The sequence below is a fragment of the Phyllostomus hastatus genome, unplaced genomic scaffold, assembly GCF_019186645.2.
Source record: "Phyllostomus hastatus isolate PE091 unplaced genomic scaffold, TTU_PhHast_1.1 phas_scaffold_21, whole genome shotgun sequence".
In the NCBI taxonomy this organism is placed as follows: Eukaryota; Metazoa; Chordata; class Mammalia; order Chiroptera; family Phyllostomidae; genus Phyllostomus; species Phyllostomus hastatus.
The window spans coordinates 45,146,757-45,172,922 of NW_025334017.1; the positions used below are offsets into that span (position 1 = coordinate 45,146,757).

Below are 26,166 nucleotides of genomic sequence, written 5' to 3' on the forward strand. Positions count from 1 at the left end.
CCTGAGCGCCCGGACGGGAGCTTAGACAACAGCGTGTCACGGAGACCTGCCTGGCGGCTCAGAGTGTAGACAGTGGGACGGAGGGGCCCTGCCCTGTCTGGGCTGGCGGCCCATCGAACGCTGGCATGGGGCATGAAGGGCAGGGTCCCCGACCTCCGACACTCGGCCGCAGAGTAAACCCAGTGCTCGAGAGCAGGGGTGTCAGCCTCGCGGTTGCCTTCAAAGGGCCGAATGTAATTTCAGCTCCTTCACAGTTACGGAGTGCTTACATGTATACAGCCCTGAAATTATTTCGGCCCTTTGAAGGCAACCACTTGGCTGAGGTGGCCCCATGAAAATGAGTCTGCCACCCCTGCAGTAGAGGGAGACACACGTCTCAGTCTCATTCTAAGGGCCCCAGTCTTGGGTGCCGTGGGTCTGGGTGGGGCCCAAACCCAAGACCTCGGTTCAGGACTGGGAAACATAAACTGTGCAACCCAACGAAGGAACTGAAACCAGGCAGAGGTTGGTTTTATTCTGTCCACCTCACCTCCTCAGAATAGGAGGTGAACAGTGGAAAGTGCAATTTTTGTAAATGCAGAAGAATGGCAAGACTGTAAGCTGAGACCCCACGGGTGAGGGCAGTGGACGAGTCCCCACGCTGCGGTCACCCCCCGCGGTGAGAAGCACCCTCGGTGCTGGAGGAGGGGACAACTGAAGAGCCCGGACCCCCCCTCTGCCCCGTAAGGTCACGTTCCCTGGGATGGCTGTTTCCCCGGCCCCGGGCCGCACGGCAGTCCCAGGAGAAGACCCGGCACCTCGGTGGGGCTGAGGAGTCGGGGTGATTCAGGGAGAGGCTGACGGGGAGTGCGGGGCCTCTGACACTTGACGGGAAGGGGCGGTGCAGCGTGCCCAGGTGGGAGTTGACGCACAGGTCTTCCCAGAAGCGGGTCAGACTGGGCAGGCGGGGGTGTGTGCCGGGGCGGGGTCCTGTATTGCTGGTGATGCCAGTCGCCTTGCCCACCCGAAGGAGGGCAGGGAGAGCCGCCCCGGGGACCGACTGGCGGGAAGCACCGAAAACAGCCCTGCGGAGGGGGAGCGCCGGTCTGCAGCCTGGCTGCCCCGGGGCCCCTGGGTGCCCTGCAGAGCCCACAGGCCCCCCTGGCTCTGTGTGACGTGTGCGGCCCCTAGAGCTCCTGCGTCGGCGGCCCCCCGGCCGGCTCCTCCAGGGGCTGCACGGCCTCCTGCACGTAGACGATGAACTCCGAGGCCTCCCCGCCCTGCGTGTAGACGGTCACCGTCTCGATGCCCTCCACGTCGTCGGAGGACACGACCAGGTGGTGCTGCTCGGCCAGCTCCACGGACGCCTGCTGCAGGGTCTCCTGGATCATGACCGTGTGGTTGGCGCTGGGCTCCTCCTCGGTGACCTGTGGGAGGGCGAGCGAAAGGTCACACTCAGCCTGCTTCCGGGTCCAGCTGCGGCCGCAGAGCCACCACCACTGCTCACGGAGCACCCAGCGCGCGCCGGAGCCCCTGCCCACCGCAGGGACCCTCTCCACCGCGCTCTGCGGTCTGCGCTCTCCTCCCTCCCGGTGACAGGTGTAGGGGGGCGCTCAGTGCTGCCAGGCCACAGGGCCGGGGCCAGCTGTCGCTGAGGGCGGAACCCGAGTTCAAACCAGAGTCCACGCTCTCTACTTGATGCCAGGCTGGCTTCCCCAGGTGTGGGGTCAGCAAGGGTACGAGGTTGGGAGGCGCCTTAGCACTTGTTTACTGCAGCTGTGCGGGTGGGCGGGCGGGCGCGGCTGCAACTTCAGGGCCGGTGCCTTTGGCGGTGAGAGAGGGGCTAGGTTTAGCCCGCGCCGTCTGCCTTTCCACGTGCTCTGGGAGCTCCCCCGTGTCTGGAGAGCAGCCTCACACTAGGAAGGGGCGGGTACCCTGTGGGATGCTTTTCCCCGGGCACATCTATCAGCATTAACCCCTCGGCCCTGTGGGGGGATGGCCTGCCCAGGAAAGTCCCTGCCACACGGCTGGCTGGGCGGGTGAGTGCAGCACCTGCCAGGGGAGGGGACTGCTGAGTCCCAGGGCCAGGGGAGCCCGCGGGCTCCTGGAGGATGTGAGAGAGACAGACTCTCCAAGGGGGTCCCAAGGCAAAGCAGGAAGAGTGCCTGCTCCGTACTGCTCGAAGCGCGGGTCCACCGCTCCCCGCTGGGAGGCCCGACACCCTGGCCTATGACCCTCCGTTTCGCCACATCACAGGACTGCTGGGAGAGCTCAGGGGGCTCTGTGTGCGCAGTGGGCGCTGACTCGCACCACTGCCCTCCCCATGCCTTTGTTCCTTCACTCCCAGTGCTCCTGACCCCTACCTGAGGGGCTGCGGGGTGCCACTCACTCACTCACTCACTCACTGCACCAGCCCGCTGTCAGTCCGCTGGTCCCACCGCACCAAGCGGGACGAGGGCAGGGGCCGTGCTGTCTTGCACAGCCCTTCCCGGGAGCCCAGCCTGACGCCCGGCACACGGCACAGGCTCCACTAGCTGCCAGATGCCGCGCCTGGTGTGCAGGGGAACACCAGAGTCTGCCGGGGAAGCCGGCCGCAGACAGAGCCACAGGATGCGGGCAGCAGTGCGGGGTGGGGGTGGGGATTGTCAGCGGAGCAGAAAGGCAGAAGGCAGCAATGACCCCCAAGAGAGTTGGGGAGGTTGGGCCTGCTCGGGCAGCTTCCACAAACTCCTGTTCGTGATGCTTCTGATTCCTGTCCCAGCTGCCACTGGGGGCTTCCTCCTGTCTGCCCACCCCTCTGGGACGTGCCGTGACTCCACGCCGTCTCTGGAGACCCCAGCTGGCTGGGAGGGGCCTCGCTCAGGCCCCCTGACTGCACCCTTCCCTCTGAGCAGGGGCACTGTGACAGCCGGGGGGGCTCAGGTTTTGCTCAGAGAGAACAATGGAAAAGGCCCGCTGGGGTGGGCCCCCTACCTAGGCGTGGATTGGAGGGAACTTTTCATTTGGCTGACGGAATTCACCAGAAGGTAGAGAGCCATTCTGAGTGGGAATTATTAATACATTTTGCCTGATTTGTTTTTCTGGAGTGAATTGAGACTTTTTTTCCTTCTCTTTCTGCTTGTTTCAATTTCATTTAAATGGGGAAATGTACTATGAACTAAGACTTCGGAAGTCAACACTGATGTATTTCACTCTGAGAGCGAGCACCTGACAGAAGGCAGGGGGCGGAGGGGCGGGGGGAACACACACAAACACTTCTCTCCTCTCAGCCATCGGTCACGTCCACACGGAGGAGAAAGACAGGAGCACGGTGATTCACGCTGAGGGCCGTGCCCTCCAGGGCGTGCAGCAAACCCACTGCCAGTCAGGTGGACAGGTGACGCAGGTGGAGGGGAGGCCCTGGGCAGAGCGCACACAGGTGCCCACATACCCCCCCGCCCCCGCAGCCACCAGCCACCCCTCAGTGGCCACACCACCGGGCAGAGTTCCATCTTCACCTTTCCAGAAGACTCGGCGCCGCCTGGCGCTATGAGCCGGCCTCCTGGCTGCTTCTGCACCCCTCCGTGGGCTCCGTTCCCGGCCCCGGCCCAGGGTCCAGGCGTTCCCGCTGCTCCTCTGCCCGCCCACAGAGCCTGGAGCACTGCTCGGCCCCCTCCCTGACTTCTCTGGACTCCTCACCTGCACCCAGGCTTCGGCTCCCGGCAGAGCCCGTGGCCACCCCCCACCAGCCCAGAGACTGAGACGGGACTTCACAGAGGAAGGCGGGGCAGAGCTTCGGAGGAGGGCCCTGCGCCACCCAGCCCGCGGCCCTCTGTGGGTGGGCGCCGGCCTGGCACGGGCGTTCCACTCCGCTCACCAACAAACGCTGATGCTTATTTGTCCACATTCCTTCTCTAAGTGTTCAGTCTACTCGAAGGTAGTCCTTTTTCCCTTTCTCTTTCCGGTTTTCAGCTCCAGCATTTTGCCCGCTAGAATCTCCATTAAATACATCCACTGCTAATTCTGAGAACAGCCCACAGGGTCCTTGGGGACCGAGAGAGCGATGGAGACAGAGGTGGGAGGGCCTTGCACAGACACCCCGCAAAGAGCACCCTCCTCGGTCGGCACCGGTGTGATGGGGCTGTGCCCTGCTGCTGTCATCTCACGGAGCATCCAACGCTAGCGACATCCAGGGTCCCCGAAGGCCCCTGCTGCCCACCCTCGGGCCGCCTCCCCACCCCCAGGAGCTTTCCTAGCAGCTGTGCCAGCCCCCCAGGCGCCGCCGCCCCTACAGACACCGCGCTCTGTGTGCAGCCCAGGTGGGAACCGACACTGCAGAGGGTCACGGGGTGGGAGGCTGCTTTACAAAGGGGTGCACGCGGCTTCTGCGGAGTGTGACCCTCCCCCACCTCCATGCCCCCAGTGCGATCTGTTTCACACTCTGTTTCATGTTGTTGCAAATCACACATGGACTTCCCTCCATCCCTGCAGAACCCAGTGTCCACCCAGCCCCCTGGACTCTCTCACCGGACACACTCCCATGCGTCATCCCTAGCATTTCCGCATAACGTCTCCTGGCAAGGGCATTTCTGTCCCCACTCACAAGCGGGGGCACAGAAGCTTCCGGTGGTCGAGGGACTCATCGGAAGTCAAACAGCTGAGAAAAGCAACAGCTGGACCTTGCTCTGGGTGACCCCATGTCCAGAGACCTGCCTCACAGTGTGCAGTGTGACAGGGGCTAAAGGGACCACCTACCACAGGCGCGCAGAGTAATTCTTACTCTGACCCATCCCGGGCGGTTTACGGCTGGCTGTCTAGCTCCCAACCATTCCCTGTTCGAATGATCCCTCCAGGAGCCTAATCTGTTAGCACAGGCTGAAAACTGTTCTCCACGGGGGAAATTGTACGGCTCCACAGCGCCATTACCCCCTGAGACGGGTACTCCATTCTCCCCAAGTGCTGGATCTAACACATCTTGCAGGTAAATTATGAGCAGCGTGGAGAGCTGAACAGAAATCCTTAACCCCGGGGCCCACACACATTATTCCTGAAACCGGGCCCCGAGTCCCGCACTCGTGCCCACCGCCAGTGTCCGCCCGGGGTCTGGACCGGACCGCTGTCGGACCGGGCACTCCGTCGGGCTCCGCCGCTGCTGCGCAGGGCTCGAGGGCTGCAGCTGGCCGGTGCGCACCTGCTCGCTCGCTCCCCTTCCGGTGCCTGTGCCTCACGCGTCTCGCCCATTCCCGCGTCCCCTGCCTGCCCTGCCGGCTCGCCCACCCCCGCTCCCCTCTCCCCTTCCTCTGAAGACACCTTTCCAGGCAGGCTATGCTTTTTCTCCACGTCCCAGCAACTCCCTGGAAGTGCCCTGGCCGGGGGAGCCCTCAATGAAGAGGGGCTCCCTGCACTCCCATCCCTGTGTGGCCCCCACAGAGCCCTCTCCCATGGCTCTACCATAGTCCATGCGTCGCTGCACTCACCTCCCCCACCCCCACCCCCACAGCAAGGACGAGCTTCCCTGCCCCTACCCCGCGCCACAGTCTGGGCAGGCACACGGGAGGGGCTGGTGGCAGGTCCAGAGCGCTGCAAAGGCAGAACAAGCTGGAAGGGGTGACACAGAGGACAGTCCGGAGCAGTGGCCAGCCCTGTTTCTGTCTGACAGGAGCCCACCCAGACGACGTGCAGGTGGGGAGGGGCACACTGTTCATAGAAGGACCCCTTTTGGCCCCAGAAGTCCCCAAGGCCCGTCCCCTCATCTCACAGAGGAGGAGCCCAGGCCCAGAGTGGAAACAGGTGCCCAAGGCCCCAGGTCCGGGGCCAGGGTCCAACCTTCTGCCTCCCGGTCTCAATGTTTTCCCTCCCCACCCACCCACCCTGCGCGTGGTGGCCGCAGGCCAAGTGGCAGGGCGGGTTTGCTTCCTGGGAGAGCACAGGTGAAAGCGCCATGGTGCCTGGCTCTCAGGTGCATGACAACAGGCTGTCCCACAAACACGGAGTGATGCTGAGGACACAGCCGAGGCTCCGAGGTCACCTTGTCTTGTCTCGGCTGAGGGCTTTCCGAACAATCTGTAATGAGGAGGAGGAGCGGGGGGAGGAGGAGCTCCCGGGGGCTGTGTCAGACCCGTGTCAAGCACTTGGCCTGCAGTCAAGGGCATAAGAATGCCCGGGCCCTGGCTGGGTAGCTCGGTTGGTTGGAGCATCATCCCAATATGCCGAGGTTGCAGGGTTCGAGCCCCGGTTAGGGCACATGCAAGAATGAACCAAGGAGTACCTACATCAGTAAGTGGAGCTACAAATCCATGTTCATCTTCCCCTCTCTCTCCACCCCTTCCCCTTCCCCTCTCTCTTTAAAATCAATGACAAAAAAATAAGAACACACCATGGACCCCTGCGCCTCGGACGAGATGCCACAGGATGCCCGAGGGAGACAGAGGCAGAGGCAGGGAGCACCGCTTCCCTCCAGCCACCGAGTCCTCGCGGAGCCCCGACGCTGGCCGGAAGTGTGTGAAGGGGGCTGTCCTGCCACACGGGAAGAAGCCGGGAACATGGGGGTCCACGGGGACCCCAGCCTGGTGTCCCCCTCTGAGCTCCCAGGGGGGCTCCCAGGACCTGCGGGGGGCCAGCTACCCTCAGCCCTCTGGTCGGGGGAAGCACGCGGCACTCAGCCCGCCACCGGGGGCCCAGCCACTGTCGTCAGAGCACTGACGGCAGCGAGCCCCTGAGTCGGCCAGGGCCTAATGGGACCCAGCCTGGGAGGCCCGAAGAATCGCGGACAGGCGCTCCCGTGAGGGGGTGGGCTGGGTGTGTGCAGTGTGTGTGTGCGTGCATGCATGTGGGTGTGGGGTGTGGGTGTGTGTTGGGAGTGGTTCGTGAGTGCGGGTGTGCGCACGTCTATGTGCACACGTGCATGCCTCCGTGCAGGAACACGGGCTGGGGGGATGCGTGCCCGTGTGCCCGTGTGCGGGCACGAAGGTGTCGCGTCCTCAGACGGCGTCAGGGACGTGCAACGACACCGCTGCCCCAGCACTTGCTCCGGGGACGCGGGGAGAGCGGCCTCCACGTGTGGCCGCTCCGAAAGGCGAGCAGCTGATGGGACAGCCACGCTGACAAGACGCACACTCATGTCCCTCGTACGGCTCAGCTTCTCGTACGCAGATTCCCAAGTACGTCAGGCTCCTTCTCGGCTCTCTGCCGTTCCACCGAGAACGTCACACGCGCCAGACACTCTGGCGGGCGCTGGAAACACCCGTGAGTCCCGCGCCCGCTCCCCGTGCTGAGAGCCTGCGGTCCGGCGGGAAGGACCTGGGCACTTCTGAACGCCCAGGGCGGGGTGGGGGCAGGGGGTGGGCGGTGGTCGGGGATGGCCCCCTGAAGGAGCCGACCCTGGCCTTGGACACTGGGGTTCCTGGGAGTCAGACGGTATGAACACCTCCTACGGCCCCTTCCACCGCAGAAAGTCAGTCTCAGGCTCCACGGCAGGGCGAGGACCCGCGGGCGGCAGACAAGACCCCAAGCAGAACCAAACGCCGCGGATGAGAGCCAGCCCTGCATCCATGCTGTTAGGGGGACGGCCCCCTGGGTGCGCGGAAGCTCTGGGGGAGGAGGTTTTCCCCAGCAGGCGCGGTTTCACTCCCTTAAATGAACACCGGTCCAGGGACCAGTCTGGCGTGCTCCACGTGGCCGGCCCACTTTGCAAGGTCAACAAGCAAGCGCATTGACTTTCTCAGCCCCGGGCTGGGACGGTGTGGTGGGCACTTGAGACAAAGGGAAATGGTAAATAGCACCCTGAATTTATAGAGGAAAGCAAAGGTATAAATAAGTATGGTTTATGCGGGGGAAGGCAAGCATCATAAATCCCCAACCGTAGAAATACATAGGTATACACAGGACCGAACAAAGGGGAGAAACTTGCGGAAGCAGCAAAATATATTCACGGGCAGGGACAGACCGTTCATGGCCAGCGGAGACAAAGCCTTGGAAGGGGGGATGTGAGCAGTGACTCACAGCCCCGGAAGACGGCAGGAGCCCCCACCCCGTTTTCCTCCAGGCTGTGCGCAGACAGCTGACACTCCTTCTTTTCTGAAAGTGCTGACCCCACCGACGGTCCACAGCCTGAATTGTAGAGATTTGCAGCTAAACGCAGCCAGGCCCACCCCCTGCGTGACCCCTGCTCTCTGGGCCACCTCAGGGCCCAGCTGGCCAGCATCCTGTGACCCTGTCCTCGCTCCAGGGCACTGGAAGGAACCTGTCCACGGGCTCTCACCTGCTGGGAACAGGAAGGGCGAGGCTCCCGGCTGGGGGAGAGGCGCCTCCCACGGCCCATCCGCCCCCACAGGAGGGTGAAAGGTTCCACGTTGGCCAGACGACGCGATAGGCAGAAGGGGTTACAGACAAACACCTAGGCGGCAGAAAGAGGGGGCACACGGCAAGGACAGCCCGTGTGCCTCGTGCCCAGGAGTCCGAGCACACTGAGTGTGTGGTTTCTGCGGTCACCTGACTGAGGACCACGGCCTTCCCTAGCTGGTTGTGGTAGGTGGGGCAGACGGTGTGAGAACTCAGCTGATGGGGTCCTGGTGTGCCTGGGTGGGATGGGTGCTACCGGGCGCCCTCCCCCCAGGGGGTGCCCAGCACACCCCTCCACAGCACGCCCACAGGGCACCGGGCTCCCGGCAGGCACTCAGCAGCCACCGAGCTGCATTATTCTCGCGTGCGCCCCAGGAGATGACTGGGAACCGCACCCGTGCACGGGGATCGGGGGGCGGAGGGAGCACCTCACTGCCCAGGCTCCGGGCAGGTCACTGTGCACAACGCTGTACTTCCTTGACCTCTGAGCACAGACATGCGGGCTGATGTTCTGTTTAGTACCAGGGGCTGCGCGGGGGTGCCGCGGCGTCGGCGGGCACCGTGAACGTGGGGACGTGCTTCTCCCTGCGAACCTCGGCACTGCCCAGCAGCCCCTCCTGACGGGCAGGGTCGGGCAGGGCTCGCTCACACTCCTGTCACTGACATCCCGCCGCCGCCGAGAGCATTCCCCTCTGCACGTCACCCAGGAGGAACACCCTCCCCCCTCCTGATCTTCACCGCCACACCCCAGGCGGCCATCCTGCAAGGCTCCGGCCTTTCTCACGGCGAGCACCCAGGCCGCCTGACAGGCAGGTGCTCCATGAGGTCGTGGGGACGTGACGGACCCCACCTTCCTTCCTGACTTCACTCCCTGGGCCCCCCTCTCTGTCCTGGGGAAGCACCTGGCTTCCTTCCCCCAGTGCAGACTCCTAGCCCTCGGACTCGACAATCCATCTCCTCCCAGCTTCCCTCCCCGTCCCTCACAGAGGTGACCCCTGGGGCGGAGGGGACAAGGAAAATGCAGCTGGAAGCAGAGCACCAGGCTCCTCCCAGGCCCTCCCTCAGCCACAGCCCCCGCCCGAGAGAGAAAGACACGCTGACCTCCCAGGGTGGAGCATCTCCGTGTTCCGCTGAACAGTGTTTATTGAAACGAAACGTAAACCATCACAATCACTCATCAAGCGGAGCCAGGCAAGTGTGTTAGTGGCCAAGTCGGTCTAAGGTCAGAAAGGGGAACCGTGGACCCCGCTCTCACGGGTCCTCCATCTCTGGGCACCCCCCGAGCACCGTCTCAGCTTGGACGTCCCTCCCCCTGCACAGAGCGTACAGTCTCAGACCCTGGGCTGCAGCCCCGCGAGGACATCGCCTCCCGGTGGGCAAACCCACGCGCCCGCCCGCGCCTCCTGGCTCCCGGGGCTTCTCTCCCCGGGCGGGAAGGGCCGCCAGCCTGACTCTCCTGGCGCACCTGCCCCTTGGCCAGCTCTCCCATCTGTGCACCCCTCTGGCTCTGGACCCTCGCCCCCCTCCCTTTACTCTGGGCCCTCACCCCCTCCCCTTTACTCTGGGCCCTCGCCCCCCGCCCCTTTACTCTGGGCCCATGGCCACATGACATCCAGGTGTCCCCTCTCCCAAACCAGCCTGCCAGGGCCTTCTCTAAGAGAATTACTCAGAATGGCTGCATGATCGGGGGGTTGTGGGGTTCAATTATTCCCAGGTGCAAAATTAACGCAACTTCTACGTAATGCAACTACGTGCTCGCCTGCCTGGAGCGAGCAAATAACTTGCCCCAACCCTGAGAGAGACCGAGTAATCTCAGCCGGCAAGGTGACCCCGCAGGGCAGGGAGGACCAGGGACAACCCAGCCTCCCTGGCCACGGACTTGCCCCAGGACATGGGGACCCACACACACACAGGGGTAAACCAACAACAGTATTCAAGCTCAAAGGAAGCAGGATCTTGAAAATTATGCCAACCACGCGGCGACGGTGTGGAGCGTAATAGGCAAACTGGGGCTCAGGGAGAGGAAGAGGAGAGAGAAGCAGAGTTCGGGTGAGCTAAAGATGCTCCACGCGAAAGGGGGCTGGAGCCGAGGAGGGGAAAGCCTTTACCCTCCACTTTTTTCAGACGGCTCCCCACAGGGACACAGACACATCATGGGCCTTATTTTTGCTTTTACTCTTTTGCAGAGAAATAGAAATTGCAGCCACTGCTCTGGAACAAGAGGACTCGGTGGGTCACAGAAGCGATGGCGGAGAATGTGCGGTTTTGGAGACAGGCCGCCAGAAATCACCCCAGACAAGGGAACCTCTGAGCCGGGTTTTATTTAACGCAGAGAGAAAAGACTCCAGCGGCGAAGGGGGGACAAAGGCAGGTCACAAAGCACCACGCATGGCGTGCAGTGACAAGGGACAGGAACCCCTGGCCGAGAGCCACAGTAAGGCCATTGTCTCCAGATGCCCGTGTGGAAGGTCCCCATCCGGTGACAGCGGAACAAATGTGCCGGGAGGGGCGGGAGGTACGAGAGCGTCTCCAGAGGACCTTCCTGGGTGCAGCGGTAGGAATGCGGTGTGATTAATGTCGGCACAGGATCAAATAAACAGCACCACGATGTTCTCCGGGCAGGAGCCGAACCTAACTCATCAGCGTGTGCGGCTGGAAACCGGTCACCCCCGTAACAAGGGCCAGGATCAAGGGAAGAGGAAAGAAAGCAGCCGCCAGGGCTCCGGTGTGAAGACGGAACGGTGGGGAGTGCCCAGATGCGAGACGTCCGTGGGGACCGCGGGCATCGGTGGGCCGGGGAACGGAGCCCAGCTGGCCCATCTGAGGCCAGGAGGCGGGGGCAGCGGCGGCGCTCTCAGCCCCCGAGTGTGCAAGGGTCCGCTCGCCCACGGAAGACGCACGCCATCACCCCCTTGCCCCGGCCTTCCAGAGGCATGTGAATCCATCACGCGCGCCATCACGCGGCACTGTCGGCCGGCATGGGACGGATGGGACGACCCGGCACACGGTGAGGAGAGACAGGACGCACGAGCGGTCACGGCAGGTGGAAGTGGCAGGTGCCATCCATTCTCAGGCGGCGCAGACACTCCTAATCTTGCAGGAAAGACTCCTTGGCTGAGCCACAGCAGCAGCGGCCCCCGGCGGGGAACGGGGAACGAATGGCAGGGCAGGAGACGCCAGGCTTTCGCTGCAGTGTGGAAGCAGCACGCAAACCCGCTGCGGTGCAACACTTCACACTCCCGGGCACGTGACCGGGACGCAAAGGAGGCTGTGAAGGGGACAGGGGCACAGAGGAGGGCGGGACTGGCCTTCCCACTGTGGGCGGGCGGACGCCTTGAGTCGGAGAAGGTCTGTCTACTCTACTGTGTGAGCCCCAAAGTGCTCTGGGGGGACACGGAAAGGACGATCCCAGTGGCTGGCAACGTAGCTGAGCTGAAAGGGACACCAACACAGGAAGACCTCACCCCGCCCCTTCTGCGGGTGGATGGGGAGATCTCGGCTCAGCCCACTTCGCAACAACGCAGGGGCCGTGTCTCCTGTCCTGACCGGAGGGGGAGGAGGAGGAGTTTCTTATGCTGATGCGAATCTTCTCTTAGCCTCTTGTGCAGTTAAACAATCGAATTAATAGAATGGAATGATTGTTTTAATACATAAGAAAAATGGATTTTGAAGCCTCACACAAATACCTTCTGGTCCCTCACCCCCCTATTTTGCCACAAGTCTTAAGAAATGGTCAACACCCACCCCCAGGGCACGGGGGTGGAGGGCTGATTCTGGGCCCCCCCTCCTGTGACTGCAGAGGGCGAGGCGCGTCCAAGCACAGCAGCTTCTACCCACCAGATGCCCCTGTACAGACAGACGGACAGACAGACAAGGCAGGAGGGGTTCAGGGACCAGAGGGCTCAGGGCCCTGCATTAGACACAGGGCAGGCTGGATCCGCGCCTCCCTGCAAGCAGGCAGCTGGCCTCTGTGGTCCGCCACAGCGGTGGACGGCGCGTCCTTGCAACACTAACGAGCTGCGGACAACGCAGCACAGCCCCGGCTGCTCACCCACACGCGGCACCCCTTCCAGAGAGGTCTGCTGCCGAACCAAGGCGCAGACTGAGCCCGAGTGCTGGGCCCGGACGGGGGCTCCGCCTGCTCCTCTCCTCCTGCCCCGCCCTCAACTTCACCCTCCAGCTCCACCCACCACGGGGCACCTGCTGGAGGTGACAGAGGCACAGGAAGTTGCTGGGAGAGGTGGGCTGTTTTGGGCAACACTGGAATTTGAGGCGTTTTGTTTTTTTTAAATCAGCAGCTAAGCACATGGGGAGAGCACCCGGGAATCTGAACAAGATTATGGCGGCACAATTCTGCACCATGCCAGGCTGAGGGTCTGCGTGCAGAAGTGGGCACTGGACCCTTCCCAGTCCTCCCCGCCACCGGGCCCTGGCTGACAGCTTTGAAGCGTCCAGCACGTGGAGGGAAAACAACAGACGGAAGTGTGACAATCCTAAGGGACACACAGAGAACTAGGGACGGGACCAGAGACACAGGCCTGTCAACACCCGCTGGAACAGCTGGTCAGAGTCACTGCTGCAGGGGTCCCTCCGAGGGGGCGGCACGATGAGAAGGACTCCCACCTGTGCGGAGCCCGGCCCTCCCCAACGCCCGGCAACCCTCCAGGACTCTCCCGGGGCACCGGGGCGTCCACGGTCCCCTCCTGCCCACCCGCTGCCCCACCCCAGCCCCAGGCTCAAGGGGGGAACCCCCAGTGCTCCCGCAGCACCTGGGGCACCGGCCTGGGGCACTGGCTGAGCTCTCCGAAGCAGTCACCACTCTCGGTGGGAACTGCCGATCGACATCTGCGTTTTTCAGTCTCTTGCCCAGTTCTGCTTGTTTTTCCCATCTTCTTCTAGCACACTATGCTATTTACTTATTCGTGACATTCCCGTGCATCAGCTGTCTCTCTCAGTAGAGCGCAGGTCCCCAACTGCACCGCCCGCCTGCTTTGTTCACTGCGGCGTCCCAAGGGCCCAGACGGCGGCTGGCGGGCAGAGCCAGCACAGGGGCGCTTGCTGAGTGAAAGAAGAAATCGTTTCCCTCAAGAGTCCACTTGCCTCTTGAGATCAGGCCCCAGCTGAACCACGTGACCCAGCTGAACCACGTACCCCAGCCTGGTAGGCAGAAGACTGCTCCCCGTCCCTCAAAGATGGGGTCTCAGAATCCCTGGAACCTGAGAGTGCTACCCTCGCACGACAAAGAGACTCTGCCAGGGAGGGTAAACTGAGGGTCCCGAAATGAGGAGGGCGCCCTGGATCACCCAGGTGGGCCCCGGGGAACCACAGGGAAGCAGGAGGGTCAGTCTCAGGCACGGCCACGGGGCGCCGGAGTCAGAGGTCCACGTTTTGCTTCCCAGCCTCCCTCAGTCCACATAGAGCATCCAGGCCTGCCCTGATTTTCATCCCAAACCCAAAGCCCCAAAAGCCTGCAGAGTCATCACTTTCCATTATCATCGATGAACTCCGGTACAGAAGATTCTCTCTAACTCATGCTAATGCAGCATGAAAGAATACAATTATAAACAGCATACACTGCTTCTTTTAACATGGAAAAGAAATTTTGTTTTTGCCCTGTGGAAGATATGTGTGTGTGTGTGTACCAGGAAACTTTAAAAGGATCTTGAAATGTGCTCTCCGACAGTAATTTCACACTTTTCCTGCAATACACAGCACGCACTCTCTGACAAGGTGTTCCTGCTTTTTTCTCTATGGGATGTAATTATTCGCAGGACACAACTGGAGAACCGAAACGTGAAACCCACAGCGTACTCTGCCCTATTCGTGAGCATTTTCTGAGCAAGCAACTTGGGTGTGCTGTGTTGAGCTGGAGGGAGACAGGAAGTCCTGGCACCACAGGCCCCGCCCAGTGAAGGAGGAGCCTCGGCCATCATGCCCCACCCAGTGAGGGAGGAGCCTCAGCCACCATGGCCCCGCCCAGTGAGGGAGGAGCCTCAGCCAGCGCGCCAGCGCCTGTGCAAGTGCCCTCGGCGCCCTCCTACCACGCACGTTCTCTACTGCCAAGTCCTGAACCAGTTTATTCAGAAGAGAAAACTGAAACTAGTTTACTTCTCTAGTCAAAATGGCTACGTTCACATTTAAATGACAGGACAACTGAAATCAGAGACCTTCTTTCCAGGGAGCCCGCCGCTGCAATCCCAGCGCTGCAGGTGGGGGGTGAGTGTCCCTCCGCCCGCCCGCCCGCCCGCGCACCCTGCCGTCCCTGACCTGCCGGCAGCCTGGGGAGCTAGGTGCTGGGCCAGACGGACAGGCGAACAGCCGGGACACACGTTCTCGGGGACCGCCCCCCATACAGTCACCCCAGACTGTGTTCAACGGCGCCGCTTCCTCAGCCCCGCGTTCTCGGTGAGCCAGAGAGTCTGCGTGTGAACAGTGCCACCGTCCGCCACTGCGGACCCACCACACCTGCTCGCGCCTGTTGCACCTAATGCTCATCTGTCGCGCTGTCAGCCCCGCACCTTGCAGTGTGTCTAAGCCGCACCCCAGGCCCCAGCCTCCCGCAGCCCTGCGGTGTGCAGTGGGTCCTGGCCCCGAGCAGCAGCGGTTGGTCCCGTTCCCGGAAAGGAGACGCGAACCACACACAGTGCGCAGCAGCTCCCTACAACCCTCAAAGGACCTGGTGCGCCTGAGAGGTCCAATGTCCTCCCGGCACCCACCCATGCCGACCCTTCCCGAGTGCCGGGCCGGCTCCAGATGCCGCACAACACCATGCCAGGGAGGGTTCCAGAGGAGGTGAATGGGACCCCCGAGACTGCAGGCTGGGAAACGTGAAGGCGGGCTGCAGGGGTGCTTGGCGCGCAGACCAGCAGCCCCTGGTGGTGAAGCGTGGGCCTCCTCCCGCCGGACTCCAGTCCAGGGCCTCCTGAGGGAACCCACTGTGTGGCGGGGGGTTTTAGGACACGCAGTCAGATGGCTATCGAGATGTGCCGAGTCTTCTCTATGGACTGAGAAATCCAGTCGAAGCAGGGAACTGCTCAGCCGGGACCTCCCCTCCGCGGGGTGCCCTGGGCACCCTCCCGAGGACAGCACAGCCACGGCCACCTCTGGCTCACCGAAGGCAGGTCGCTGGGACCAATTGCTCGTGGTCCCTCTGTGAGGGGCAGCTCAAGAAATACCTTTGTGAGGGCCCCCAAATCCCAGCCCCTTTCTCTAAGTCAACTGCTTCACGTTTCCTTCTTGTTTTCTGTCGTGAAACTCAGCGCTACGCTCACAGTGGGGCTGGGACAGCTCTCCCAGCACACGCCCTTCCAGGTGTCGGCTTTATGGACCGCCCCAGCCGCACCCACTGCCCCCCTTCCTCGTACTGCTGCTCTCCCTGCGCTGGCTCACCACGCAGCACCCTTTCAGTCAGTCCTGCTGATCTGTGTCCTGTCTTTCCCACGGGAGAGCAGGCCCCTCGGCGGCAGGCCCGGGTCCCCCTGGCGCCCCGGACACTCTGCCGGACGACAGTCGGTGCTGACTGAACACTTGCTGACCAAAAGACTGAAACGGGTAACTGTCAAACTCTGCGGCCTGCATGCCAGTCTTCTGCAGGAACTTGAACTTTCGTGCATCCTGGTGCTGATGCGCTTAGTGCTTTTGTTTTTCAGGTATTTGTGTGACCCAGACTAAATCTCTTGTAAAATGAAGCAGAGGACGGTACAGATGGAGAAAAGGATGGTCTTGTCATCAAGCACGCTGCACTCGAACAGGCGGCGAACTCTCCAAGGACGGAGCAGAGGAAATGAGCCGCGCAGTGTGACAGTTGGATCGAGTGACCTTTATTCCAAATCGATCGCTTCCCTCCTGTCGGTTCGGCCATCCTGCGTAAGTCCGATCGGGGCGACGTCGGACACTGAAAGGGCCTGGGCGCCGGGGACCCCTCCTGGCTTCTCTGGCCATCCCCCCAGTCCCCGCTCCCTGGCGCCTCAGGCACCAGGGGTGGCTGTCCCCACAGATGTGCCCCGATGTGCCCACATTGTGCTCACTGTCACTCTGGGACTCTTCCAAAGGAAACGAATGAAAAGTTTCCAGGATTTTCAAACATTTATTATCCCTTTGCCCTGCAACACACCTGGCCACACGGAGCTACTGACAATACAATTCCGTAACAATCGAAGGCAGAAAAAGGGAGGCCCGAGAACACACCAATTCCACATCGGACTCTCCTTGGGGAGGGGACAGCCCCGAAACACGAGGGGGCAGGAGAGGAGGAGGGTGGGTGGCAGTGGGAGGAGACAGTATTTAGGAGGTCCGGTGGGGGGGGGGGGGTGGCCTTACCTGCTTCACAACGGTCACCGTCCCAGGAGCCATGGCAACCACTGAGGCGACGGCTGCGGCGTCGTGCGTCTCGGTGCCCAGCTCGATGATCTGCTGGAGGATGTTCACCGCGGTGGGGTCCAGCCGGTCACCTTCGAGGAAGGGACAAACGGGGGACCGTTGAGGGCCCGGCACCAAAGGCTGCCGGCCGCAACAGCAACCCCCAGGGGAGTGGCCACTCGGTGGTTGCTCACCCGGACAGCAGAAGTAATTTACAGGGCACCCGACGGCTTGCAAAGCAGTTTTTATGGGAACATCTCGAAATCCCCCACAGCCCAGAGAGGAGAGGACGCCATGACGGTGTCACCCCCATTTCGCAGATCAGGTCTTTCCGCACAGAAAGGCCGAGAGACTCGCCTCAGGCCGCTGGTCAGCTGCACCAAGGCCCAGATGTTCCGACGCCAAACACGGTGACACAGCCTGCCGCTCGGAACGGACGCCTGAGCAGCACCGGCCACCGCGTGGAAGGCATGCAGGCAGGGGGTCAGCTGGAGCCCAGTGCACCGGCTCTGGGCAAAACACCCAGGAGCGTCTCCATCGCCAACGGGCGTGGCGGCCCCAAATCAACTGGAGCTGGGGCTCTGGTCTGATCGGCTCCGAGGGTCGCAGTCCCCGTGGTCAGGCAGCTGCCGGGTGCTGCCCGCATGTCTGCTGGGCCACCTGGGCCTCTCCCGGACACGGCACTCGGACCCTCCCCATCCCCTCACCGGAGGGAAATCACTGCCTGGTCCCCAGGTCGGCAGAACACCGTGAGGGCCCCGCCAACGTGCGCGCCCTCCCGGACGGGCTTGCTGGGGGATGCGTCCCACTGCGAGGGGGTGAGGACGAGGCGGGGGAAGCCATGCTCTATGGTAAGGGCAGGGGGTGGCGTGACGACACAATCACGATGTTCGTGACCTGAAAACACTCACAGGGCACCGCCCTGGCCTCCCCCCACCCACACACGCAGGCTTACTCAGTCACTCGTGACTCATCCTCTCTCTCTCTCTCTCTCTCTCTCTGTCTCTCTGTCTCTCTCTCCATGTTTCAGTTGTGCCTTGCAGCCAACCACTCAGAACATCCAAAGACTAACTGAGACGTTTTCTTTAAGAGGTCACCGAGATAAGGTGCGACCCTCGTCCACTTACTCCCTCAGTGACCTTGCATCAAGTCTGCCTGGCAGCCGGGCCAGGGGCTCAGCCCAGGGGACACAGACAGAGACCTAACGCCCCTCCCCTTCCAGGGCTCCCAGACCCCGGGACAGATCCGGGAACAAATTCCTGCGGCTCCGGACAGCCCCACGTGAGGAAGTCAATTCGGGGATGCCGTGGCTGAGTCGGGCAAGCTGCCGGCAGGTGGCACGAAACCCGAATCCCAACGACGGGCAGGAGTTGGCAGGACAGTGCTGTGGGGGAGGACACGGACCCCACCCCAGAGAGCACTGGGGCGTGTGGGGAGGTGGCAGCTGCGGGCCTGGTGGAGGCCAGGACGCCCAGAGGTAGGGGGCCGGCCGTGCAGGGAGTCAGGCGGGCAGCTGCACCGCAGAGGCGGAACTGCGCGCCGAGAGCCAGGTCCTAGGAGACCCTGGAGGGCGGGGAGGCTGTGGAAGACGTAAGCCAGCCCGTGGGTGGGGAGGGAGCTGCGCGGGCTGCCTCGGCAGGGCGGCAGGACCACCCAACGGGAGGAGGGAAGCACGTTCACACGAGGCCTCCGCTCTGGGAACTGCAGTGAACAGCTGGGGCCTCCCCGGCCCATCTGCAGGCCCCACGGACGGCTCTGACGGCTGCAGAGCGGGGCCCTGCCTCCTGCAGCCCCGGCCGCAGTGAGCACGGCCCTGGCGACTCGCCGTCCCTTAGCGACTGGCCCAGCGGAGGCCTCCACACCGGTGTCTCACAGCCTGGGGCTTAGGGATTTAAAAACTGGTCCGAAACAGGCATTTTTCTAACTCTGATGTGCCGTCACCATTTAATGCTCTCTTCGTCACCCCCTTGCCTGTCCTCTGCCCCCAAATACCAGTAGGGCGGTGGTCCATTACGTGAACTTGGGTGCCGCTCCTGCTCCGAAATGAGCATTCAAGAAGTGTTTTCTTAGCATGATGTCCCAGTCACCACTAGGCTGGCACTAGGTGGTTTGTTTTTTTTTAATTAATTTCATGTCTGAAAATGAGGGCGTTTGATACAAACATCCTGATTTGGGGCTTCTCAGAAGAAGCGGAAAGCGGGCAGCCCTGGACCCACAGCTCAGTAGGTGGCAGCTGCAAGGGGACCGGCTGCGCCCTCAGTCCCGGTCCTGCCACCCCAGCACCGCCTGACGGGCCCTGCAGACCCTGGGACAAGCCACCTGGAGTGACGACCATCAAGTGTGGAAAGGGGACAGCGCCCCAGGGAGAATCCGGGGGACCAACTGCAGGGCCGGCCCCAGCCCCGAAAGCAGGAGTCTCTTGGCGGCACGCTCACGCGGAGGAGCCCTGAGTCTGCAGTGGAGCCAGGAGGCCCCGCTGCCCTCAGGGGCTGTCCTGCACACTCGGCGTGACCTTGCGTGGGGCAGCCTGGCAGCGTGGCCATGAACCACACCTCCAGGATGGCACCTGTGTGCTGCGACTCTCCTTCAGGAGGCGGAGGGCTCCCTGCCCGGCAACGGGGCCACTTCTGCGGTCTAAACCTGGGCCAGGGACTGGGAAGCCAAGCCACTGACGGACGGACGGACGGCAGACCGCACTCATTCGCAAGCCCACTCATCCGCGTGTCCGGCACAGACCCGCTGGGAGGCGTGGGGCACGGCCTCTCACCGCTCTCGGAGGTGTATCTCAGGTCCTGCAGTGCAGCCACGGCGGCCTGCGTCCCCTGAACATCCTCTTCGGCCTCGGCGATGTGCAGATACTGGGTGGGGGGCTCCTCGGGGGCTTCTGCTGCCGGCTAAATAAACACAGACACTGAGTGACCTTCTGGAAGACCGGCTGTTACCCAGGATCCCAGGGTCACGTGCGGAGGCAAAACCAAAGCATGTTGCACCACCTCATTCACCCAGCAGACCCGAAAAGTCAGCTGCTCCAGTGAAAATCCCGCTTCCCACAGAGAAGCCTTCTCTTTGCAAATACAAGTCTCCAAAGCCAGTTTGGGCAAGCGCCTCATGTTGTGCATCCCTGCCTCGGGGACCAGGCTGTGCAGGTCAGACCCGGAGATGAGAGGCGCTCAGAGACTTGTGTGCGCTCCTCCAGCGGCTCCCCGTCTCCTCCCCCCCCCCCCACACCCCACTGGCACTGCCTCTGACGGTCCCCACGCCCAGGGCCTCGAGCCACCCGGCTGGCTGAACGGCCCAGCAGTGGCAAGGACAGAAGGGAGGGAGGACATGGTCGTCACAGAACACGGACGAGCCTGCAGCACACGCCCCAGCACAGGGTCCGGCCCAGGCAACCTCAGCTACCCGTGCCTTTCTCATTTTCGTGTGGTGGGTATGATAAACGAAAGTGGACACAGAAAACATATCTGTGCAAAAAGAGGACTTCGAGCTGGGAGGAGCTCAAGCGAGGCCCACAGGTGCCTCATCCCCAGGGAGAGAGAGAACGCAATTTCCACGAGGGCTGGACACCAACAACGACCTCTCTGTGGAGCGGACGAGGAGTCCAAGCAGTACGGCGGGAAGCGTTACTGTCACCAACAATGAACAGCGAATGGGAGGGCCGTCCACCAAGCTCAGAGCAGCCAACTGCGCTCCCTAGGCCCGTATCAGCAACTGACGCAGACCCCAGGAGCAGGGGCGACTCTTTCACAGCCAAGTTCATTTGGGAGTCTCGGCCTCACAGACATTTCACACCCAATAAATACGTGACGAACGTGTGAACAAGCGAAAGAAGCAGGTTTCCTCTCAAGGACGGTGAAGCGTGTGTCAGCCGACACAACGCTGACCGGGTCCCAGGACCCCCGAGTCTGTGAACACCGGGATGCTCCCGGGGCACGGCTTCCCCTTCTCCGTGGGGAGCTCTGTGGGACCGTGACCACGTGCAGGAAGACGGGTCTTCACCAGGCACTCCTGGGAGCCAGGCAGTGGTAGAGGCGCAGCTGCTGGCGCAGGTGGCTGGCTGTTCCCCAGGTGAGCCTGCACCCAGTGTCTGGGCGGGCCTGCTCCCTCCCTTCCGGAGCTGAGTGCCCAGCTTTGCACCAGCCCTTCCATTGGGTCCGCAGCTCCGCCTGAGGTGTGGGGACCCCTGCACAGGCTGCAGCACTGGGCACCCCCCCCCCCCAGCAATGCACGGGCGCAGTGGTTTCTCCTGAGCCTCCGCAGCAGCAGGGCGGAGGTGGAGCTTGTCTGGGTTCCTACCAAGCTGAGGGCCGAGAAACGCGGCCTCTGTCTAGTTTTAATGAACATCTATTGTGTGCGAGGTGATCGTGTTTTCAGATGCCTCGTGCTCATTTTTCTTATTGGGCTGTTGATCTCTCTCATCCTTACTTTTAGAAACCTTTTATAATGTACAGATAGTCATCCTTTTCCTAGGATAGGGCTGAAAACTTTAAAAATGCTTTCACGCAGTCATTTTTCCCAGGCTCTCCCTTACTGAATCTGCGCTGAGGCCTAGCCGGGAAAGGTCGCCAAAGGTGTCCGCACTGCTGACTTACAAACGAATTCACTCACGTTTTCTTCCGGTATTTGTCAAACATCCCTGTCTTTACATTTAAAATCTCTGTGCCTTTGGCTCAAGGCTTTCTCTATGTATGAGCTACTGATGACAGTATACTGATGATTTAACATATTGTCTATAGCAGTTTTTCATGGCTTTTACTGAATTTTCCAAAAACGTAACCCCGCCCCCTGCAGATCCGCACACTTCGCTGCTTCTCCCCCTTCCCGTCTCTGTTCGCCCTGCCTGGGCAGTGCCCTGGGGCGTCCATCTCCGCTGACTTCAGGGAGACGGCCTCTACTCTTCCCCATGGAGGAGGAGGCTGATGGGGCTGAGACTCAGATGCTTATTTTTTCATTTTAAAGATATATTCATTAGCCCTGGATGGTGTGGCTCAGTGGATCGAGTGTCGGCCTACAAACCAGAGTCACCAGTTCGATTCCCAGTCAGGGCACAGGCCTGGCTTGCGGGCCAGGTCCCCAGTTGGGGGCATGCAAGAGGCAACCACACACTGATGTTTCTTTCTCTCTCTTTCTCCATCCCTTCCCCTCTCTCTAAAAAAAAAAAAAACAAAAAAAAACACATAAAAAAGAAAAGAAAAGATATATTCATCACATTCTACTTCACGGACTGTTTTTAACCAGGGACCCTGACCTTCGGCAAACGCCTTTTCTGCAGGAGACGATCGGTCTGTTCCCGCCGCAGTTCCATCACTGTGGTTGGTCCCCCGGGCACAGCCCTCCTACTGCACCGCCCGCCTGTGCACTCGGGGCCCTCCCGCACGGCCAGGGCGTGAGACCTTCCTCACGTGCTGCAGGGGCCGTCTCCGAGGCCCCGCTCCTGACCACTGGCCGTCCTGAGCTGGGTTCTGAGCCAAAGCTCCTCAGTCGGGGGCCCCTGACTCCGGGGCAGCGCTGACTGTGGTGGTTTGGGTGTTCGCAGTGAGGGAGCACTAGAGCCTCCTAGCAGGCAGAGGTCGGCGATGCTGCCAAAGTCCCAAAACGCACGGGACAGCCCCACGGAAGCATTTCCAGGTCACCGGCAGCCCTGCTGATGGGTAAACTCTGGGTCTGTGACTAACGGAAGTGAAAACGTCGGTGAGCCACACAGACCCTCACCAAACAGGCTACACACAACCCAGAGGGAGAGCCGCAGCATGGCCCGGGCCCCACCCAGTCACGCCTCGGGTATGAGATACGACTTGAAAAGACCCCCCAGTTTCCCAGCCCGAAGACCCAGGGTTCCGAGGGACTGTCCACGCCCGGGGCCTGGGCTTGCCTGCTTCGCACCAGCGTTTAGAAAGGTCAAGGTCAACACCACCGCACTCCGGAGCCTTACCTCCCACTTGGGCTCTCCATCACTCTCCACCAGCTTCAGGCCGTGCTTGTTCTTCAGGTGCCTGTTGAACTCCCACTTGGTGCCGTACACGAAGCTGCAGACCGGGCACTTCAGGCCACCTGGGGGCAGACAGGGCAGGGGGCACTCGCAGCACGAGAGGCACCCCGTTCCCCCTCCCGCCCCTGAGCGGGAGCTCCTTGTCTCCGCGCCGAGGTGGCCGGCGGCTCCCCGCAGAGCCACCAGCGGAGACGGAAGCCACCCCAACAGTGACAGGGAGTCCCCTCCCGAGGCTGGGAGGGCACAGCGGTCTGACAGAGACAGAGGGCGGAGTGGGCAAGAGGCTAGCAATGGACGCCAGATTCTGAACTTGGAGAACATTCTACAAGAAAGGCAGCTCACACGGGTGCTACTTCCCGAAACTCAAGCAGTCCGAAACTTTTTTTAGGCAAAACCTCGTGAACCTGTTCTTTCTTGGCTGGAGAGTAATGAAATTTAAGTTTTCAGCCTCCTCTGTTGTCACTTATTAACCACCTAAAATGGTGTATTGTCCTAGGATCACTTTTTAAAACCTCCAAGGTGTGAGACCCACTGCTTTCTCTTTCTCCTTCACTGGCGCTGGCTCTACGGAGACCAGACGGGGGGCACTGCACAAGAGCACGCTCCCCGCGCCCCCACTTAGGCTTCCCCACGACATTAAAGATTCCGCACGGGGCACTTCTTCATGGAGACGAATGTAGGGAGGGAGACACCCTTATATTACATTTAAATCAAAATTACTATGATAAAGCCCCCACATTAATTAAAACTTCAACCTCTGCCACAGTGGCGTTAATTAAAGAACAAACGGAAATCTGAAATCTAGACCACACAGGCTAGATTAACGGGCGGAGCTATCTCTGCTAGCTAATCCACACCAAAGCTGAGAGAAATTAATTTCCACCTCGTTTTGTTAAATTCTTAGGCAACGCACAGTGACAGGTCAGGGGGCACTCGGGGAGGTCACTGGCCGTGTTGGCATTAGGCAGCCACCACAAAAACGGCAAACCCGCAAACCAGTTTCCTCACGAGGGACCATGACCCAAGCAGCAGGAGAGAATTTCAGCAGCAATTTTAAAAATCGATCCTGCCATCTTTTGTGCTTTTGGGAATGCAGTATTTCAAGCATTAAAATGTGAGCTCCTTCGTGGTGGCTGACGTGATTGAAAATTCAAGTTCATTTCCAGCAATCTGTCTCCCAGGATGGCACAGACTGTGCGTTCCAGGCGCAGGGAGGACTGACCTAGCACTCGCTCCCGTGACCCAGGACCCGTCCTCAAACTCTCAGGGGAAACGCCGAAGCTCATGAGGGCGCTGCAGTGGGCAGAAGACCGGCCCCCCGAGACTTCCACGTCCTGATCCCTGCAACACGCCCAGGTGTCACCTCACGTGGCAAGAGGGACTTCAAAGATGTGATTCGGTTAAGGATTTATAGACGGAGAGATGATTCCGGGGGGGTCAGGGGGCTGTGTAGCCCCAGGGGTCCCAGTCAGATGGAGGCGGGACAGAAGGTCACGGCTATGTGACCTGAGGCTCTGCCGGCCGTTGCTGGCTCTGCACCCGGAGGAGGGAGCCGGAGCCAGGGAGCGTGGGCGCCTGGGAAGCTGGGAAAGGCGAGGAAACACATCCTCCCCCAGAGCCTGCCGGAGCTCGGGCTCGTCAGCGAACTCGACTTCACCCGTCTCGGGGCCCACCTTGGACTCTGACCTTCGGAACTGAAGAAGGCCACTGAGCTGTGTTGTCTGGACCCCCACCAAGGTTATGGTCACGTGTTACCGCAGCGACAGGGTGCAGGCACTCCAGGGGGAGCAGAACGAACGCAGCTCGATCCTCGAAAGGGAGCACGCACGCACGCACGCACGGAGCATCTGACCCCACAGTGCTGACGATGAAATGTGCGTCGGACTCGCTAACATGCTCGCCTCTTGGGTCTCTTAACGCAGCACCTGCCTGAGGGCGCAGCCATGGCCTTGGGACCCAGCAATATCTGAATCCTGAACTAAACCTCAGCCCCACTTCCTGCGAGACCCCCTAGAAAAACAGCCCAAGGGAACACAGAGCAGAGGAAGACCAAAGTGCGTTTTATCATTGGCCAGGCTGGTGTGCAGAGCCCCAGAGAGGGTGCCTGGGTCGATGGAGCCTAAGCAAGGCCTCCCCCGTCCCTGCCGGTGCCTCACACGCTGCCCCAGGCCGTGGGGCCGCAGCAGAGAGAGAGACAGGTGCAGAGTCGGCCTCAGGCAGAGAAGCCGCCGGCCTAAGAACAAGGACACACGAGGGAGTGACCAGCACTGTGTGAGTGACCTTTCAACACCTGATCTGTGTGGCCTCGAGCCAATGAGAACCAGCGGCACCTCACAACGGACGGGCCATGCCTCCCCCGCCCCCACTCGTCCTCCACCTCCTCCTGCTCTTGACCAAGTACGAACCTGACATGAACTGCAGGGACATCAGCCCCGGACGGTCAGGGACCAGACTGACCTCAGACCCAGCCCGGCTCAGCCATCTGTCCCCCCTGCGCTTCCTCCTCACTTTGACACAGAGGGGAAGAGGCCGACCTCCCAGGGCCTCTGCGAGAGAGAACTCGCCAGCAACACACCCTGACGTGTACCGCCAGCGCATCTGCCGATAATGCACGGAATCTGGGCCCTAACAACTTTCAAACAAAAATTCCCCGAAGTAGAATAGACAGGTGAGTTTTGAGTGAGCTGCCAGCCCCTGGATTTTCTTCTACACTATCTCCCTAAATCTGGTGTGAAAAACTGAGATGAGTGTATGCCCGAGGTACCCATGTGTGCGTCCACACTTACGTTCTTTTAACACAGCTCAAAACAACAGGAAGAGTTCAGCAGGTGCCCAGACCTTCCTTCTCCGTGACCCCCTCCTCTCATTGCTCCTCTCACCTCCACGACCTGCCCCCACCACAAAGAGCCTCTAAAACGGGGGCAGAGAGAGGGGCGGAGAGAAGGGTCGACCTGGGGAGGAGCCGCTAACCCCACCCCCCATGAACAACGGGGCCTGTCGGAGGAAGGCTCACCCTCTGTTACCGAGCCGAACACGGAGCCATGGGGGGCTGCCGGCCTCCGTCCCCAAGCCAGGCAGTGGCAACGGTAAATGCCACTGTAGCCCAGCACCAGGCACAGCACCAGGCGCACCAGGAGCACAGAGTCACGTGGTGAGAAGGGGTGTGCTCACAGTCTGTCAGGCACAGTCTGGGATTCAGGAGAAGAGTTCCCCATCTTTGCAACTCCAGCCGGGCAGGTGTCAGCCCCTCCCCTTTGACGATGTGCCACGGGGTGTTCGGAGACGTCAGCACCTGGCCCCAGGCCCCAGTGAGCGGACAGCCCGGCTCCAGGACCACCAGACTCCCAACCCTGTGCGGGGGGCCAATGACTTGGGGCCACCCGACGGAGCGCTTCGCGGCCACTGGGCGACGACCAGCCTGCTCAGTCCCCTCCCCATCCCAAGTGAGCTCCAGCAGGGAGCTGGCAGCCAGTGGAGCCGGGCACTGAAGCCTGCATCTCACGCCCTCACACCCTGTGCGC

At 61.4% G+C, this 26,166-nt stretch overlaps 1 protein-coding gene across 2 annotated transcripts in view; it reads right to left on the reverse strand.

Moving 5' to 3' along the window:
• Window positions 1-1,018: 1,018 nt before the first annotated feature.
• The window catches only part of ZFAT (zinc finger and AT-hook domain containing), a 111,639-nt gene continuing 86,491 nt past the window's right edge, over window positions 1,019-26,166 (reverse strand). For both annotated transcript variants that reach the window (XM_045861516.1, XM_045861515.1), the window contains 4 exons: window positions 22,589-22,707; window positions 19,424-19,550; window positions 16,618-16,748; window positions 1,019-1,406 (listed from right to left, as the gene is read on the reverse strand). In XM_045861516.1, the coding sequence (XP_045717472.1) occupies window positions 1,167-1,406; window positions 16,618-16,748; window positions 19,424-19,550; window positions 22,589-22,707 (617 nt within the window). In that variant the 3' untranslated portion in view covers window positions 1,019-1,166. The remainder of the gene's footprint in view (window positions 1,407-16,617; window positions 16,749-19,423; window positions 19,551-22,588; window positions 22,708-26,166) is intronic.